Genomic DNA, 17,026 nt, shown 5'->3' on the forward strand with positions numbered 1-17,026 from the left:
CATTGTGGGCTGTGGGATTTCCAGGCACAAAACTATAAAATATTGTTATTGCTTCTGTTAGTTGCTTTGTATTATATATACAATTTAAGTTAGTACACTTGTAAGAACATGTTGAACAATTCTAGAGGATCAGAAAAGTAAAAAATAGTTTTTTCCCGCCAAAATTTCCATATCATTACAGCGGTCCCTCGTTTATCACGGGAGTTACGTTCTAAAAATAACTCGCGATAGGTAAAATCCGCAAAGTAGCCAGCTTTATTTTTTTTTTACAATTATTATAGATGTTTTAAGGCTGTTTAACCCCTCACTACACACCTTATACACTTTTCTCAGACAGGCATGAACATTTTCACACTTTTCTCTATTGTTTAAACACTCTCAAAGTTCAAACCTTTGTAGAAAAATCAGTCCAGTATTATAGAATGAAACCAAAGATCAAACCTTGTTTTCAGGTCCAAAACATGGGAATAGAGCAGCTGCGAGATAATTCTACATTAATGAATCAATGGTACAGAAGTGGAGGAAGCAAGAAGAATGAGTTGAGTAAAGTTTGACTTATCTGACTGTTTTGTTTCGCTTAATGCGCCTTATAATCTGTAAAATACAGTAACTTCTACCTTCTTTTGGCATGTCCAGAAGTCCAACTTTCTGTGCGATGGTTAGCATCTTCCTCTGCCTTTTGGGTGCTACCGCAGGTGCCTTTGACGGTGCAAAACGTTTCATCGACATTGTGTTTGTTGGGGAGAAAACTTAGAAACATATAGTACAGCACATCAGAGTCACACTGCTAGCGATCGACGATTTATGTAAATTTGACAAGCTGAACGCATTCTGTACTGTACAGGAGACGTGGCACAGAGGATACTGATTGAAAATGGTCTACAGCCAATCAGGACACAGAACACAATGCACTGTAAAAAAAAAAAAAAAAAAAAAAGCGTGCAAAATTGCACAAAAAATCCATTAAACAGCAAGGCTGCGAAAGGTGAACCGCATTATAGCGAGGGAGCACTGTATATACATTTTTCATCTGCTCCAACAATTATATGTAATGTGTGATCTTTTTCAAAAGTAAGTATAAGTGAACAAAAATGCAGAAATAAAAATGCAAACAGATACACATTACTTACAAAGCAGAGAGTGCAAAGTTCATGTAAGAAAATGTAAAATTTACATATTTTGATAGTTAGACTCCAGTGAGAAGCAATATTACAGGGCAGAATCTGAGAAAAAGGGAGAAAATAGTGACTACAGCACCAGGCATATAAATACAGGTGAAGATGAGTGAGCAGATGGTTGTAGAATTTGCATAAGACCTTTGCAGATGACCTTGAATGACAGACAGCCTGAAAGAGGGGGAGTGACAGCAAATTTAAAAAAAAAAAACAGAGAAAAGAGGCTGAGTGACTCATAGAAGACAGACAAGTAGGTGCTTGGACAACAAAAGAGTTTTGAATAACATACACTACCGGTCAAATCTTTTAGAACACCCCAATTTTTCCAGTTATTTAATGCAATTCAAGTGATTCAAGTCCAATGATTAGCTTGAAATGATAAAAAAAAAGGTAAGTGATGAACTGGCAGAAATAAGAAAAAAGAGTAAGGTTACCCAAAACTGAAAAACAATGTGCATTTCAGAATTATACAAAAAGGCCTTTTTGTGTTTTCAGGGAACACAAAATGGGTTAACTGCTGTTCTGCAGCAATGGAGGTTGATCAAGCCTTGAAAGCTGGTGCTACTAATTCCTACAGGTGTTCCAAATGCATGATAGCAGTGTTGGAACACAATGTGGTACCATACCCTCATGAGCATCAGCAGAACAGTATTGTACTGCAGAAAGTAGTGTGTTGTTACAAAAATGGCGAGAAAAAGGCAATTAACAATAGAAGAGAGACAGACCGTCATGACACTTTAAGCGTCAGTGAGTACTGTTTCCTTTACTAAAAAAAGGCACTCAGAAATTAGGCCAAACTCTGACAGGAAGAGGTCTAGCAGACCCCAAACCACAACTGAATCAGAGAACAAGCTTCTGAGAGTTACTGATAGGCAGCTCATACGATAACAGCCTCAAGCACGGATTAATATTGGTCGCAGTCAGAGATGTGTATGTGTTACTGCAATCCGATTACTTTTTCCAAGTAACGAGTAAAGTAAGGGATTACTATTGCAAAAAAGTAATTCGATTACTGTTACTTTCCTGTAAGCACACTGCATGACTGCATTACTAAACTGTGATTTTGTTTGTGAGAGCGTCTCATGACAATGATGCATGAGCGTGCGACGTCCGTGGTAGCACCAGACGTATGTAGAGCAACTATAATATGGAGTGTTGGAGAGAGTACGACCATGCGGCGTTTAAAGCTTGGAAGTACTGACATTACTTTGTGTTTGATTCTGTAAAAGGCGACAAAAACATTAGCGTCTACTGTAGACTCAGCGTGGGAACAAACTTTTTTCTACTTTGAAAACTTCAAATCTGAAACAGTACCTATCACGCTGGCATGGGAATGTGAAATTCACAGAGAAACCCCTGTATCCCCCACTGACATTACCACTGTGGCACAGGGCAAACCTCCACCCGTCCCACTCCTGCTAGACAGGTGAAAAAAGATTTAAGAACAACAGGACTTGGTAGAAAATAGGTTTAAATGTTAAACAAATTTTTTCCAGTCAGAGAATGTTGCATATACTTTTAAAAAGTAATTAAGTAAGAAAGTAACTAAATACTTTTGAAAATAAGTGATCAGTAAAGTAACGGGATTACTTTTTTGGAGAAGTAATCAGTAAGTAGTTTCTAATAACTATTTTCAAGTAACTTGACCAAAACTGGTTGTAGTAAGCAAGTCTCAGTTTCAACTGTGAAGACTTCGAGCTGCAGGTTTGACAGGATGAGTTGCAACAAGAAAGCGTCAGAATAAGACAAAAAGAGGCTTGACTGGGCCATGAAACGCCACCATTGGACTGCTGAAGATGGGAAGAAGGTATCATGGACTGATGAATCAAAATTTGAAATCTTCAGTTCATCAAGCAGGATCTTTGTATGCCGTCAAGTAGGTGAAAGGATGGTTGCACAGTGTGTAGCATCAACTGTCAAAGATGGACGAGGAAGTGTGATGGCCTGTGGCTGTTTTGCTGGATACTGGGTTGGTGACTTGTACAGAGTGAGAGGCACCCTGAACCAAAACTGGAAACATTGGGGCATTCTAAAAATGTTGACAGGTAATGTATATTTGAAGTTTAAATCGTTAAATTCAATAACCATTGTGCTGGAATGACCAGTTAAAGCTGGGTTAAAGTGGAAGATATGAAGTGCAGATCACTTAAGTCAGCGGTCCCCAACCCCCGGGCCTCGGACCAGTACTGGTCCGTGAGTCGTTTGGTACCGGGCAGTGAGAGTTGAGGCTCAGGTGTGAAATGTATGGTTTTCAGGGTCGTTATCAGTTTTCAGCGTTATTTTGTTATCGTTTTTATCGTTAACTCGGTTTTCCTGGGTCTTTTCACGTGTGTTATGAATAAATCTTCTTTTTTTCGGTACTAGTTTTATTTTGTTGTATTTATCCGCGACACCTTAAAGGCCGGTCCGTGAAAATATATACCCACAGACAGCAATCTGAGGTTTCAGCCTCTGATGTTAAGTGGCAGACCTTCATAGGCTTCTAGTCTACAAGCCATACCATTGTATGGCTTTGCATAGAACTAAAGACCCATACATCTTATCCAGTAAAATGTATTACCATTAGATAAATACTATAGGGAAAAAAAACTATATATAAAAACTAATAATAAATAAGCAAAATTAATGAACACCTTTGGAGAGAAAGCACAAAGGAAAGCAACAAAGCTCTGTACTTTATACCTATAAAGCCAAGTATATAGTTTTCGTGAGTTATTATTTTTTTGTAAAGATTTCTACATCATCATCATCTTTTCTACAACATCAGTGTGATCCCCCCCCCCCCCCCCCCCCCCAAAAAAAAAAAAAAAAAAACCTAAAGGGAAACTTTATATGTGCACAATCAGCATAGTGTTCTTTGCATCTTCTCTACACATTAATCGTACAAGCCAGTTTCCATAGACAAAATCTGGACTCATTGCTAAACATATTGTTCCTCCATATGTTTAAGTTGCCGTGCACATGTTGCCTGGCCCCACAGTGAAGGACTGTGGAAAACCTCCTGCAGGTTATTTGTCAGCTGAACATCCATAATATGAATTTTGCTCCATCATATACCAAAGATACAATAAACTCATTGTCATGCTCAAGAAACTAGATTAAGATGAGCTGAGCTTTGTGACATGGCAAATCATCCCGTAGGATGCAGCCAGCAGAAGATGGGTACACTCTGGTTATAAAGGCAGCAACACTACGGCAACACTATGGCTGTGGCATTTAAACTATGCTCAGTTGGTATTTGGCTCAAAGTGTGCCAAGAACATAATCCCCGCACATCGCATAACCACCAGCTTGACCTGTAGATACAAGACAGAATAATTCCTTTCACGTTGTTTACACCGAATTCTGACCGTACCATCTGAACAATACAGAAGGAATCAAGCCTCATCAGACCAGGTAACGATTTTCCAATCTTCTTTTTGTGAACCCCTGTGAACTGTAGCCTCTGTTCTTAACTGAGAAGAGTAGCATCTGGTGTAATCTTCAGCTGCTATAGTCCAAAAATGGATGTGTTGTTCTTTCAGAGTTGCTCTTAATTTGGTTGTAAATTTGTCAACCCTATAAATGGTTGTGTGGAAAATCCCAGCAGATCAGAAGTTTCTGAAATACCCAGATCAACCCGTCAGGCTCCGAAAACTATTTCAGGTTCAAAGTCAGTTAAATGACCTTTCTCACACATTCTGGTGCTTGATTTGAACTTCACCAGGTTTTCTTGACCATGTCTATGTATCAAAATTGAGTTGCTGCCGTTTAATTGGCTGATTAGATATTTGCATCATCAAGCTATTTAACAGGTATACCTAATACACAGGTATACCTATTGTACAGCCATAGTGAGCACCACAGAGGAGTGGAATCTAGGAAAGAAGCTGTCATAAACACAAAGAGGCTGTCACATGAAATTTGTCACCTGTCATTTGTGAGAGTGTGACATTATTTCAGGAGTGTTTGAGACGTTCTTGCATGTGTTCGAAAACAAGCTCCTCCAACACATGCTTTTAAAGGAAAGTCTCTTAGATGAAAGATTTATATTAGAGGTGACAACAAGCATTAAATGTTGTCTGCTTTGGATAAATCCAACAGCTTCACTGTAGATAAGCTTAGAAGTACAGCTTTATCCAGTTCAATTGTACAATAAAATAAAATATAATAGCAAGTAATCTGGTAAATTTACAGCAGTTAAAAAAAAGTTGAACTAAGCAAATTTCTTTTCAGTTTAGCGTGTTCGTGAAGTGATCTATATTTAGTGGTCTTTCACTTCCTGACTACACAGTCACACTCTCTGTCATGCTGACGTCAGCCACCGATATAAAAACCTGTAAGCGCACACAGAGCACTGGACACAATGATTCACTTGAACCTCTCCATGGCACTTATAGCATTATTTGTGGCCTTTTGGACTATAGGATGCGTTAAAAGCTGCGGTGATCAACAGACTCAGATGAGTGGACGGTGTTGTAACAAGTGTCCCCCAGGTAAAAAAAAAACAAACTTTTTAAAAAATCAGATGAGTGTCTTTCAATCTAATGTTTTGATTAGTTTGATCTAATTATTACAGTAGTGATCTGTTTGATGTAATGATCAGATTATGTGTTTAAGCTGAACTTTTTCGTTCAAGAATACTGAAAAATACTGAAAGTCGCTGATTTTAACTTTTTCCTGGTTTTAAAGGCACTTATGTAGAAGAGTTTTGCTCTGACAGACAACAAACTGCCTGCAAAGCCTGTCCAGACGGACATTTCTCACAACTTCCCAACCTCTTTGACAGATGTGAAAAATGTCAGACATGTCAGCGTAAGTTGAGAGAAGCTGAGAAGGCATTTACCAGAACTAGCAAAAGATGCAATATTGTGTTGAATTCAGTGGTTTCAATTCTTGTCTGTCTACAGATTATGCTGTGAAATGTACATCAACCACAAATGCAACCTGTAGTTGTGCCGCTGGTTTCCTGTGCTCCAACAGCATCTGTTCGACTTGTGTGAAAGACAAATGCGTCACAGGAGAGAAACCAAAAAGGACAGGTAAGAATGGACATTTTGAGTTTTTACAGCTACGAGTAAAATATATATCCTGCCACAAACACTGGTTTGACTATTGCATCTGTGTAATTGTGGATATTTAGACTAATCCCTTAAAAGTCAAGACATGTTTATTATTACATGATTAAAAAAGATCCATGTGAAAGAATTTTTTTTAATTTGTAATTTTATTCCACATCTGCTGTTCAACCTGAGCCTACTGATCAGGTGAAGGAGGAGCTGTTCATAATGTCAAGAGTGTTTAGCAAAGAGTGAATGCTCAGTTCCCTTTTGTCTTAAGCTGCAGTCCTTACTATATGTCATCAGATATATACTCATAAAACCTCATCACTAGACTCATGACTGACCTCACGGCGGAAACTGACAATAAATCACAGGATCTCCAAAGCTGACAAAATCTGTCACCCTATAACCACAAATGTCCCCCCCAAAGTATCTTTCATGTTTACTGAAATACTATTTCTTTCTTTTGTTCCAGTCGTCTCCTTGAATGCAAGGGTGATAGAATATTCGTATCAGTGTGAAGCCATATGTGGCGAAAAACAATATTTCGATGTGCAAACGAATGACTGCAAACCACTGACACAGTAAGATCGATTTAAACAGCTTCTGCCGCAGTGATAAGTAAAAGAAGTTGTGAACATGCCAGTGATGTAAAAGCTTTGTGCTAAACAGGTGCAGCGTGCTGGGGTTTCCTGAAAGGTTTCCAGGGAACAGGACACACGACTCAATTTGTGACAGACCCGGTATGTACACATATTCACACATTTTATTGACACAGGCTGTAATTTGTTGATTGCTCAGCATGTAACACTTGTGATACACGACAACAGAACATAGTGACAATATGCTGCAATCAAGAAACTTAACTATGATTTAACTTTTCACCAGGGCCCAAAGATGGTGGAGACTTCATTCATGTGATCCTTGGCATTAGTGTCATTTTGCTGTCTCTCAGCCTCTTTCTGTTCATGTCCTACACATGTATAAAGTACCTAAGGATTCACACAGCAAGTAAGTTCATGGAAAATCATATCAGTATGTCAAAGTGGAATCACTGGCATGGGCAGATTTCCTTCCGAAAACCACATGTGGCATTTAAACAATCAAAATAAGTATTCATTAACAGAAGAAATTGATGTGACTCAACCTAAATATCACTGCTACTGCTCTTTTTAAAAAATACCATCATAAGGGGAACTTCCCAGAATTATTTTCATATATTTTTGTGACGTATCAACAGTAGAAAAAAAAGATTCAAATGCAGATCATCAGATAAAAGGACTCATCTAAATTCCCACGGTGGCAGTTGGCTATAGAACTTTAATGCACTACAACTACTATAGTAGTCAATTACTGGACACTATAATATTTGCCTGCAAAGTCTGTCCAGAGGGACACTTCTCACAAGTTCACAACATCTTTGACAGGAGTGAAAATGCAACTGTAGTGAACATCATGCTATAGTGATATTATGATCATCACTGTACTATATATATGCCAGTTTACTGAAAAAATATTGATTTACATTGGAATATAATCTGATAGCCTATAAGAGCAGAATCAGGATGTACTCAGTTAAATTGTGCACATGTGACACTCCTTTTCTTCTTCTTCTGTTTAGAAATCCTCTAAGGCAGATTTAGTCAAACACATAAATACAAAAATTCTGTAGCACAAATTGATTGATTGATTGAATCTTTATTTTGAACATGTTGAAAAAGTATAAAAAAAAAAATAGAATTAAAAGAGACAAATGAACAAAGCAAACAAAAGGAAAACGAGCAACCACAACTCCAAATAACGTCCATGTTCAAAAAGGAGCAGGAAGAAGCATAAGCTTATTTAATCCCACCCCTTTTCCACTATCTAGTATCAATAGACTACAGAAATACCTCCTTGTAATTACATTATTAATTAACAGTTGCATTAATGTAGTTTATAAAGTGGGAAGTTTTTATAAATATATCTGTTAGCTGTGCCCACTTCTTGGATAAGCAAGAGGAAAAATGGATGGATGGATGGATGAGTTGTGTCTTACATTAAAGACATTCAAACCCTTGTGTGCATGGTGTCCACTACAGGGCAAAAAACCCCTAAATTAAGCTGGACATGTTTTAAGTCTGGTTTGGGAATATTAAAATAACCAAACCTCTCATTAAGTTAATAATAATTAAAGGTTAGTCTTAAAAGTCACATAACTTTTTTGAAAAAAAGTTGAGCATATTGTGATAAAACCTTTAATACAGTTACAAAGCTGATGGATAGTCAAACTCTAGCCATGATGTCCTTCTGTCAAAAACGTCAAAGTCTGCTTATCTTGCTCCCATTTCTCACTATGAAAAGTGATTAAGGTTATGCCACTTATTTGTTTAAAACAAATTGCACTATAGAACATCTGTAAGGCAATGGATGGAGCTCAGTGTATTATACTTTAGTTACATGGAAAGTCACTAATGAACAATTGTTTTTACGTGCAGCAACACCTTCTCCTTTGGATCGACTCCTCTCTGATGTTTCTATTTCACAGGAGTGAAATGTTTACAATAAATCTGCCTTTGTTCGCCTAAAATTTTGCATTTTGGTGATCAAATCAGAAAGCTCCTGTGACTTGGAAAATGAAAAATGAAGTGGAAGTGAAGTGGAAAATGGGGGTGGCAGCAATGAAATGTGTGATGTTTATTATCGAATGCGTAGGTGTGCAGCGAGGAAATAATGTCATATTTCAACTAAATCATTGATGGTAATAATTCTCTCCCTGCTTTAGACCACAAACCCATGCTGGCTGTTCCTACTAACATCAGTGACTTTCACCTACCAAAGGAAGAGAGCGGGCTTCAGTTTGTCCAGGATGGATCCAAGGACAGTGACATTTGTGATCTAGAAAGCATTATTTTAAGATGATATTATAACTCTGTTCAATTACAGCCAGTATGCTAAAAATTATCTTGCTTGACGTCAGTGCACAGGATCTAGAAGGGAAAGTGAAAAACATTTGTAGAACAGACTTGATGATTCCTTTTGATCTTTAGCATGACTTAAGCAGAAACACATATGTATGGATTCATATTTAAAACCTCACTTTGATGTGGTAATGAGTTTATCTCAAGTCTATACTTGAAATAGATGATTTCTTGCTGAATATTCAGGGGTATTACAGTTTGGTCTGTAACACATGTGTTCGTCCCTGAGGTGGGCCTTGCAGTTTGTGCCCTTCTGGCATGAGTTACAGATGAGCTACACAAGTTTTTTATGCTTATTATACTGCAAATAAACACACTGTTGGGAATGTTTTAGGTAGGTAGAGTTAAAGAAATTCTACAAACGAAAACAAATCTGGTTGGTTTATTTTGTTTCTGTAGTATAGCAAAACAGATAAATTGTAATCAGAATAAATTAAATGGTTTTAGTCATTTTTCCTTTGTTGATCTATTATATGATTAATGAAAAATCTGCACACATTTTGTCGTTACAAGAACTGCTTTTTAAAACATTGTTAAAGTTTGTCAAAAGCTGTCTTTAACAGTCAAGCTCCAACTGGATATCTATTAATTGCAACAGCACATGTTTGTTTCTTTTATGAATATATATTTCTTTTGTAACTGCATAATGACTGTTTTATAAATATTAATTATTTTTTATATATTTTTTCTGTTATCATGCTGCAATACTAGAGTTGTGAATTGTGTTTCTAGTTTTTAAGATAATTTATTTAATATATGTTATCATAGTTCTTCATTTTCATATTGCGCATATATATATATATATATATATATATATATATATATATATATATATATATATATATATATATACACACACTTGTGTAGTAGCATTCCAACAACGCCCTGTTTTCGTCCCTTGCCCACCGATGCCTTCTTGTTCCAGTAGCCCACTTTTTATTGACAAAAAGAACGCAAACAGTGGGCGTTACACAAAGGGTGCACTTCTTCTGCGTCCCTGCGGAGGCGCTGATGAGCACGTTTTGGCTGATCGGTCATATGACAGCTGCTTTTGTCCCTCTTCGCTTCCCCACTGGAAAAACGGCACATCTGACAGGGAGGGAGACGAAACAGGTACCACCATCAGGGGAGCGCTGACCACCGACCTCAAGATGCTTGCACTAATAAACCGGCTTTTGGACTGGATCAAGTCTCTGTTTTGGAAGGAGGAGATGGAGTTGACGCTGGTCGGCCTGCAGTACTCGGGGAAAACAACATTTGTAAACGTGATCGCTGTAAGTCTCCAGCTGCTACTAGCCGCCTTGCTAGGATACGGCTAACAGCCTTAACTCGCATAATTGCATAGAGGTTACTAAGCTAGAAGTGGGCTAAACACTGTCCGGTTCTCTGGGGTGTGCTTTGCTCTGTTGGTGGAGCCAGCATCCATAACACACACCGCAGTCAAGAGGAGTTGCTGTTTTATATTTAGCTGTTTAGTTTTGCAACTTACCGGCTACTAGGATGCAGTGTTATGGTCTAAACTCCAAAGCTCAAAAGCAGTATTTGACATAGTTTTACACGAAGGAGTTAAAAGCTGTCTGGAGTGCTTTAGTTACCAGGAAGTTAACGTAATAACACGCTGACAGTAACTGTTGACAGCGGTGCAGCCAAACTGGAACGATCACTTATGTGTCATTGTAGTACAGGTCCCCTGTACCAGTGTTATACAGGTGTCCTGTCAAAGGAGATCATCTGCCAAAAAATAATTGCGAGTGTTTAAACTAATGTAAATGAATTGGGCAGTGAAAAATGTACCACAATAACTTTTTTATTTCATATATTTATTTCATCTATAACATAACATATTCTACAGGTAATTTCTTCTTCTTCTTCTTCTTCTTCTTCTTCTTCTTCTTCCTTTTAAATAAATAACCCCTTTGAAAATGATCCCGACTCCAACCTTTTTACCAATATAAGCAAATATGTTGCACATAAAAACATAAACACACAAATCACTTTTTGGCACGACTGGTTTCCAAAATCATGAGGACAACTAACAGAGTCTGGGTGGGTTATCTTCTTTATTTTTTATATTTATTTTCTTGTATTTATAAAAGTCAGCTTCTCAGTTTCTGTAGCATTAATGCTTAAATGTGAGATTATAAAGCAGTGTCAGATTTCCATGACACATCTAAAAAAGGGACTAGATTAACACTGCACTTAAGTCAAGCACACGTAAACAAAAGGAGAAGACATTTTTGCACTTATGTAAAAAAGACACAAAAACACAACAGCAGATTGTAGCTTCTTGGTAGGGGTGTTGGTTTCTCATGTAACTTTGCAGTTATTTCTCAAAGACTGGTGGGGCAATCCAGGTTGCCTTATTATTGCTAAAATGGGTTTCTTTCTTTTTTTCCCCTAACCTTTGGTTGTTTTAGTTTCACATATGGGGCCCTAGTGAGGGTGGCAACAGATGGCAGGCATGCCTTTTACTCCATCAGCTGTCAGATAACCAATCAGATTAAATGTATCTGGTGTAGGCAAGGTCTGATTGGTGCAGCCTTTCGTCTTAAAACGAAATAGCTTCAGATCAGTCAGGATTCATTCTGTACTTTTGTCTAATGTGCATCTTGTGTGTGTTTATGTAACAGTTGCTATCAAAAGTATGGATGAGTAATCAATTTTCAAAGAGATATGTTGCCGGGATGTTAGAGGAAGCTCTTTAAAAACATTTGTGCACTTGAGATGTTTATCTACGCTGCCAGAGTTAAAAACAAGTATGCACTTCCTCTGCTAAACCTTGGCATTCTGGTTTCTGGCTGGTGTATTTTTATGTTTTTAATCAGTTTTACTAGGTGATAGTCAGTGTATTGATGATGTATAACCTCTGCTTTCAAAAAAATTCTCAATCATTTATTTGCTACGGCCACTAATTCAACATTGGTATTCTACTATTATGTGAGCTCAGTTTTATACATTGTATATTTATGTGTTGGTCCTTTTTGTTACGCAAACACTCAGGCTACTGGAAGTTGTGAAAATTTTTTTTTTTTTTTAAAGAATATATTTATTAAATTAGGTTAAAGTGAAAGTAATTCTTTCTAAAGACTCCGACTTGCACAGTTGAAACACTTAAAAGAAACACTGAATTGTGCTGAGGTTATATGCGTGCTGAAAAAAACAGATTTTTATCAGGCATTTACTGCGAAGAAGACGACATCTCTATAGAAATTTTCTTTGGTGCCCACACTTATCTGGTGATATCAAGGTTTTTGGGGTTGGAACGTACTCTTCCCCTTCCTTTACGCTGAGTAAATGAAAAAAATACCCTACCAGACACTAACAATAGAGTTCATGAGTAGTTATGCAGGGGTGGTTCCGCCTTTCTCAGTCATAAGACCGTTCACTCATTTCCACTTAGCTTTGTCAGGTGACTCTGGCGAGTCATGTGCTGTGAAATGTTCGTGCACCCGGCAGTGCAGGTTCACGAAGCATGGAGAAGGATATCTGCAGCTTGTGAACTTAAAAGGGAAATTCCACTGATTTTTCATACACAAACACATTTTCTTTCCACTGCAGTTTACACAAAGCATTAACAAAAGGCCAATCACAAAAAACCTAAACGTTTTATTTTATTGTCATTTCAATAACATGATTCACTCTGTTTATTTTTTTCTTTTATGATACTCAAATTAGAGTCAACTTTGAATGTTTTACTTTTTATAGTCCCTTCCTCCTTTGCAATAAAGACTCAGTGAAAACACTTTTATGATTGGATTATTCCTCATGAATGAATCAAAAACAAACGTTAAACATTAAAGCTGTGGTTTTACCTTAGGATGCCGTTATGTCAGTCACGCTTTCATAAGCTACCATAAGTTATAAATTGCTTGTTAAAGGTCACTTGAAGTTTAAATGTAAAAACTTATAAACGTTTCTTAGAACTGCCACTTAATTTGTAATCCGCTGTGTATTTCCATGCAGCATGTTGCTATGCATTTCTTATAAGCACACAGCTTAATGTATATGACTCCTGTTTTTTTTAAGGAAGTTAATCAGTGCAGCACACATGCAGTATATATGTGAGTGACCAGTTGCGCTGTTATACTTGGTTATATAGTGCAGATGTTGTAAAATGTGCATTTGAAATTACTGTTTTTTTTTTTCTTTTAATAAATGATAAACTTGTCTTTCCTTTCAGTCTGGGCATTTCAGTGAAGATATGATTCCTACAGTCGGGTTCAACATGAGGAAGGTCACTAAAGGAAATGTCACGATCAAGGTTCAGTTTTAATCTAACTGGTAAAACAAAACCCATCCCCAGAGTGGTTTTAGGAAAAGTTATCTAAAGGTTTGGTCTTAATTCTGTAGATCTGGGATATAGGAGGGCAGCCGAGGTTCAGGAGCATGTGGGAGCGTTACTGTCGGGGAGTTAATGCAATCGTGTGAGTATCCCCGACTGCCTTTCATACCTTTTGTTTCATAAAACAAACACTATTGTTGTTAAATGATGACTAATTTTGATTTTGATCTTGTCAAGGTACATGGTTGACGCTGCAGATCGAGAAAAGGTGGAGGCATCGAGAAATGAGCTTCATAATTTATTAGACAAACCTCAATTGCAAGGAATTCCCGTAAGTGTTCCACTTAAACCAATTTAGATATTTGTGTGATTTCAGAAGCAGTAACAGAGATCTGTGTGTGACTTCTCTGGATTACTCCACTGGAGTTTCAGAGTTCAAATTTAACCTGCCCTTTTTTAGGTTTTGGTACTGGGTAACAAAAGGGATCTCCCCACTGCACTAGACGAGAAGCAGCTCATTGAGAAAATGTAAGTGGAAAAATCTTGAAGGCATTTCAACTTTTCATCAGTGCATTGTAGGTTCTTAATATCAGACGTGTTCGCAGTTTTTCATCTCGTTTTGTTTTTTAAAGAACCGTTAGGATGCTTTTCTCATGTATATCTCTTGGTAAAGGGGAACTGTCTTTATTTATATCCAGCTGTAATCTTACTGGTTTCCTCTCCTGTCAAGTTGTCAAAAATGTGCTGAGACTCTTACTAGTACTACTTTAACGCTGTCATTTTCAAACTGTGGTGTGGACGCCCCCTGGGTTTCTTTTAGGGCCATTGCAGGGCTTGTATGGCTGACTGGTGAAAGGGGAATAAATCTGCTCTATGTACCTTTACTTTAAATTAAATTGTCTTAAAATGTAGGGATTGGTTATATATAAATAACTATTCTTTACCTTTCTAGGAATCTGTCAGCTATACAGGACAGGGAGATATGCTGTTACTCTATTTCCTGCAAAGAGAAAGACAACATTGGTAAGTTGTGGCATTATTTCTTACAATCGTTTGATTTCTTTGTTGCAGTACTAAATCTGACCCTGCATATTTCTATTTATGCATTTATTTGCAGATATCACACTTCAGTGGCTCATCCAGCACTCAAAGTCACGCAGGAGCTGAAAAAACCCAAGTTGTTTTCCAGCTGTTATTGCCCTGTTACCGTCATGTCACACCCTCATCACTCTGCAATGATGTACAGTCGTATCCTCACCTGCACTTCACCGTGCTGCACTGTTTTGCTTGTGTGACTTTTTTTTTTTTTTGCATTTTACCTTTTTTTTATATTCTTAAACAAATCCCAACAATGCACTACAACAATTCTGGTACCGAACTTTAAGAAAGAAATTGGCATTATACATCTTGTAAAGCTGTACTTTAATTAGGAGTGAGAAACTATTTTTAAGCTACCTTTTTGTGTCTTCAGGCATTACACAGTTGATGCTGCCAGGTAGCTTGTTACCCTTGTTGGTGTAACATCACCTTCTTCTAGGAGGGTTTATTCAGTTCAACAGATCTCACAGTATGATGAGGTTCTTCAGACAGTCAGGTATGATGCTTAGAAACGGCTGATGTGAACACGCAGGTTTTCCTCTTTCTGCCTAGCTCGGCTCTGTGATCATCTTGACTGTCAGCCTTCCCTTGATCAGGTTTTCTCCTTTCAAAGATGTGCCAGTTGTTTTAGAAAATGCGCATTTAAGCAAGTCAGTTGAAGCAGATCTGTAAAAAATATCAAGCTAGTATGATTTTTACTGAAATGGGATGTGTGTGTATGAATATATGATTCTATTTAAAGTTCTGAATGTACTAAAAGCAACACTGTATGGGGTTGTGTGGTTCATATTGGCCTCTATTTGTAATTAGCCTCAGTGGAACAATGTCCTTTTGTGCTGCCTCAAAGCTGAGAGAGAGGCAGGATTTAAAGTGCCTTGTGCAGTGTCTCTTCTCTGAAGCAAAGCAGCATGCAAGGTGTGCCTACAGTAACATCATAAAAACACCACTTCAATGTATTCTAGAATAAAAAAAGGCATGCTTTTTAATTTAAACACTGTTTTTTTTTGTTTTTCTCTTGTCCTTTGGTTTGATATTCTACCTAGTTGAACAGAATGTACTCATCAAAACAACAGTCACTGTATGGGGGTGGGGGAAAACATTAATATGCTCTTTTATATGAAGTACTACAGTCATGGTAAAAAGAAGGTGCACCCTCTTTCAGTGGAAAGAATTTATGTATCAGGACAGGATAAAAATAATCTCCTTAGCAGGTCTTAAAATAAGGTCAATACAACCTCAGATGAACTACAAAACATGACATGTTGCACTGTGTCGTTATTTATTTAACAAAAACTAAGCCGAAATGCAGGAGTGTGAAAACTAATTACACGCCATGATTCAGCAGCTTTTAGAACAACTTTAAAAAGTATTATCCTGAAGTAACTATTTTCTGTGTGACTTCATCATTGTTGTGGAGGATCTTTGTCTTTATAAAGGTTTGCCTGCATGTGCCTATGTACAAATCTCTTAAGATCCCATTGCAACACCTTGATCCTTTTTCAGCCACTCTGCTGTAGGTTTGCTGCTGTCGCATGACCCAGTTTCAGCCAAGTCTTACGTGTTAGACCGCCGACTTCACATTTGACTCTAAATACTTTAGCGTATTGAAGAGATCATGGTTGACTCAGAGAATACTACGTTCCTGTGGCTGCGAAACTATTCCAAGTTATCACCAGCCAACAGGTGATAACAACAGTTTGGCAGTTGGTGTAGGGTTTTTGACTTTTGTCAAACGTAGTGCTGTGCAGGGCCAACAATTCCATGTTGGTCTTATCTATCTAAAGGACATTGTTCCAGAAATCTTGTGTTTTGTTCAGCTGTAATGTTGCAAACCTAGGTCATGGGAACCCTTATAAACAAACTTTATTTGTTCCGTCTTTTAAAAAAAAAATTGTACTGTCATGAACTTTTATATTTGACATCATAACTGAGTACTGCAGAGTCTGAGGTGTCTTTTGCAGTTTCTCTTGGCGTTATATCGTTTGACTGTTGGGTGAATTTGCGTGAGATTATTTGGAAATGATCTTCAGCAACAGTTACTTCTTTAACATTATTGTTGATTAATTTCTTTATATTTGTTAGTCTGCCAAATCAATCAATGTACTTGCCAAAACCTTTGCTTTAATAGAGGTGCTCACACTTTCTAATGATCAGTTAAACAAGTGCATTTGATTATGAACACCTTGTTGAAACTTTCCCTCTTAATTCCTATGGAAGCAGTAAGGGTGTATTTATTTACTTATTCACACACTGCTTCTGCATTTTGGTTTAGTTTTTGTGAAAAAAATAATGACATGATGTAATATTGCATGTTTTGAAATTCATCTGCGGTTGTATTGACCCAGTTTAAAGAACTGCTAAGGAGCAGTTTTTCATTATTGTTATTATTATATTCTAATATGTAAAACCTCAGGATATACTTTTCTTTTTTTGCCATGACTACATACCAAAAAGCTCTACATAGCTGTT

General features: G+C 37.4%; 2 protein-coding genes across 2 annotated transcripts; both read left to right on the forward strand.

Moving 5' to 3' along the window:
• Positions 1-5,520: 5,520 nt before the first annotated feature.
• On the forward strand, positions 5,521-9,118 carry LOC146632425 (tumor necrosis factor receptor superfamily member 3-like). Its single transcript, XM_085354370.1, has 7 exons — positions 5,521-5,650; positions 5,847-5,969; positions 6,065-6,196; positions 6,693-6,801; positions 6,890-6,960; positions 7,106-7,228; positions 8,982-9,118. Exons 1-7 carry the CDS (start codon positions 5,521-5,523, stop codon positions 9,116-9,118), a joined length of 825 nt encoding a protein of 274 aa, XP_085210496.1.
• Positions 9,119-10,242: 1,124 nt separating this feature from the next.
• Positions 10,243-15,530, forward strand: arl8ba (ADP-ribosylation factor-like 8Ba). The gene is made up of 7 exons (XM_085354371.1): positions 10,243-10,451; positions 13,358-13,438; positions 13,528-13,601; positions 13,697-13,790; positions 13,920-13,987; positions 14,412-14,482; positions 14,577-15,530. The coding sequence occupies exons 1-7, from the start codon at positions 10,329-10,331 to the stop codon at positions 14,624-14,626; spliced, it is 561 nt and encodes a 186-aa protein (XP_085210497.1). The 5' UTR covers positions 10,243-10,328; the 3' UTR covers positions 14,627-15,530.
• The last annotated feature ends 1,496 nt before the right edge of the window (positions 15,531-17,026 follow it).

The sequence above is a fragment of the Diplotaxodon limnothrissa genome, linkage group LG5 (genome assembly GCF_057381915.1).
Source record: "Diplotaxodon limnothrissa isolate DT_005_m linkage group LG5, D_limnothrissa_male_GT1.1, whole genome shotgun sequence".
Classification (NCBI taxonomy): Eukaryota; Metazoa; Chordata; class Actinopteri; order Cichliformes; family Cichlidae; genus Diplotaxodon; species Diplotaxodon limnothrissa.

Bases quoted from the DNA above. Each gene is read 5' to 3' on its own strand.
- arl8ba (XM_085354371.1), top strand. From the start codon at position 10,329: ATGCTTGCACTAATAAACCGGCTTTTGGACTGGATCAAGTCTCTGTTT. The intron at 10,452-13,357 runs GTAAGTCTCCAG...CTTTCCTTTCAG, and splicing joins CATTTGTAAACGTGATCGCT to TCTGGGCATTTCAGTGAAGA. The intron at 13,439-13,527 runs GTTCAGTTTTAA...TTAATTCTGTAG, and splicing joins AAGGAAATGTCACGATCAAG to ATCTGGGATATAGGAGGGCA.
- LOC146632425 (XM_085354370.1), top strand. From the start codon at position 5,521: ATGATTCACTTGAACCTCTCCATGGCACTTATAGCATTATTTGTGGCC. The intron at 5,651-5,846 runs GTAAAAAAAAAA...CTGGTTTTAAAG, and splicing joins TTGTAACAAGTGTCCCCCAG to GCACTTATGTAGAAGAGTTT. The intron at 5,970-6,064 runs GTAAGTTGAGAG...GTCTGTCTACAG, and splicing joins AAAATGTCAGACATGTCAGC to ATTATGCTGTGAAATGTACA.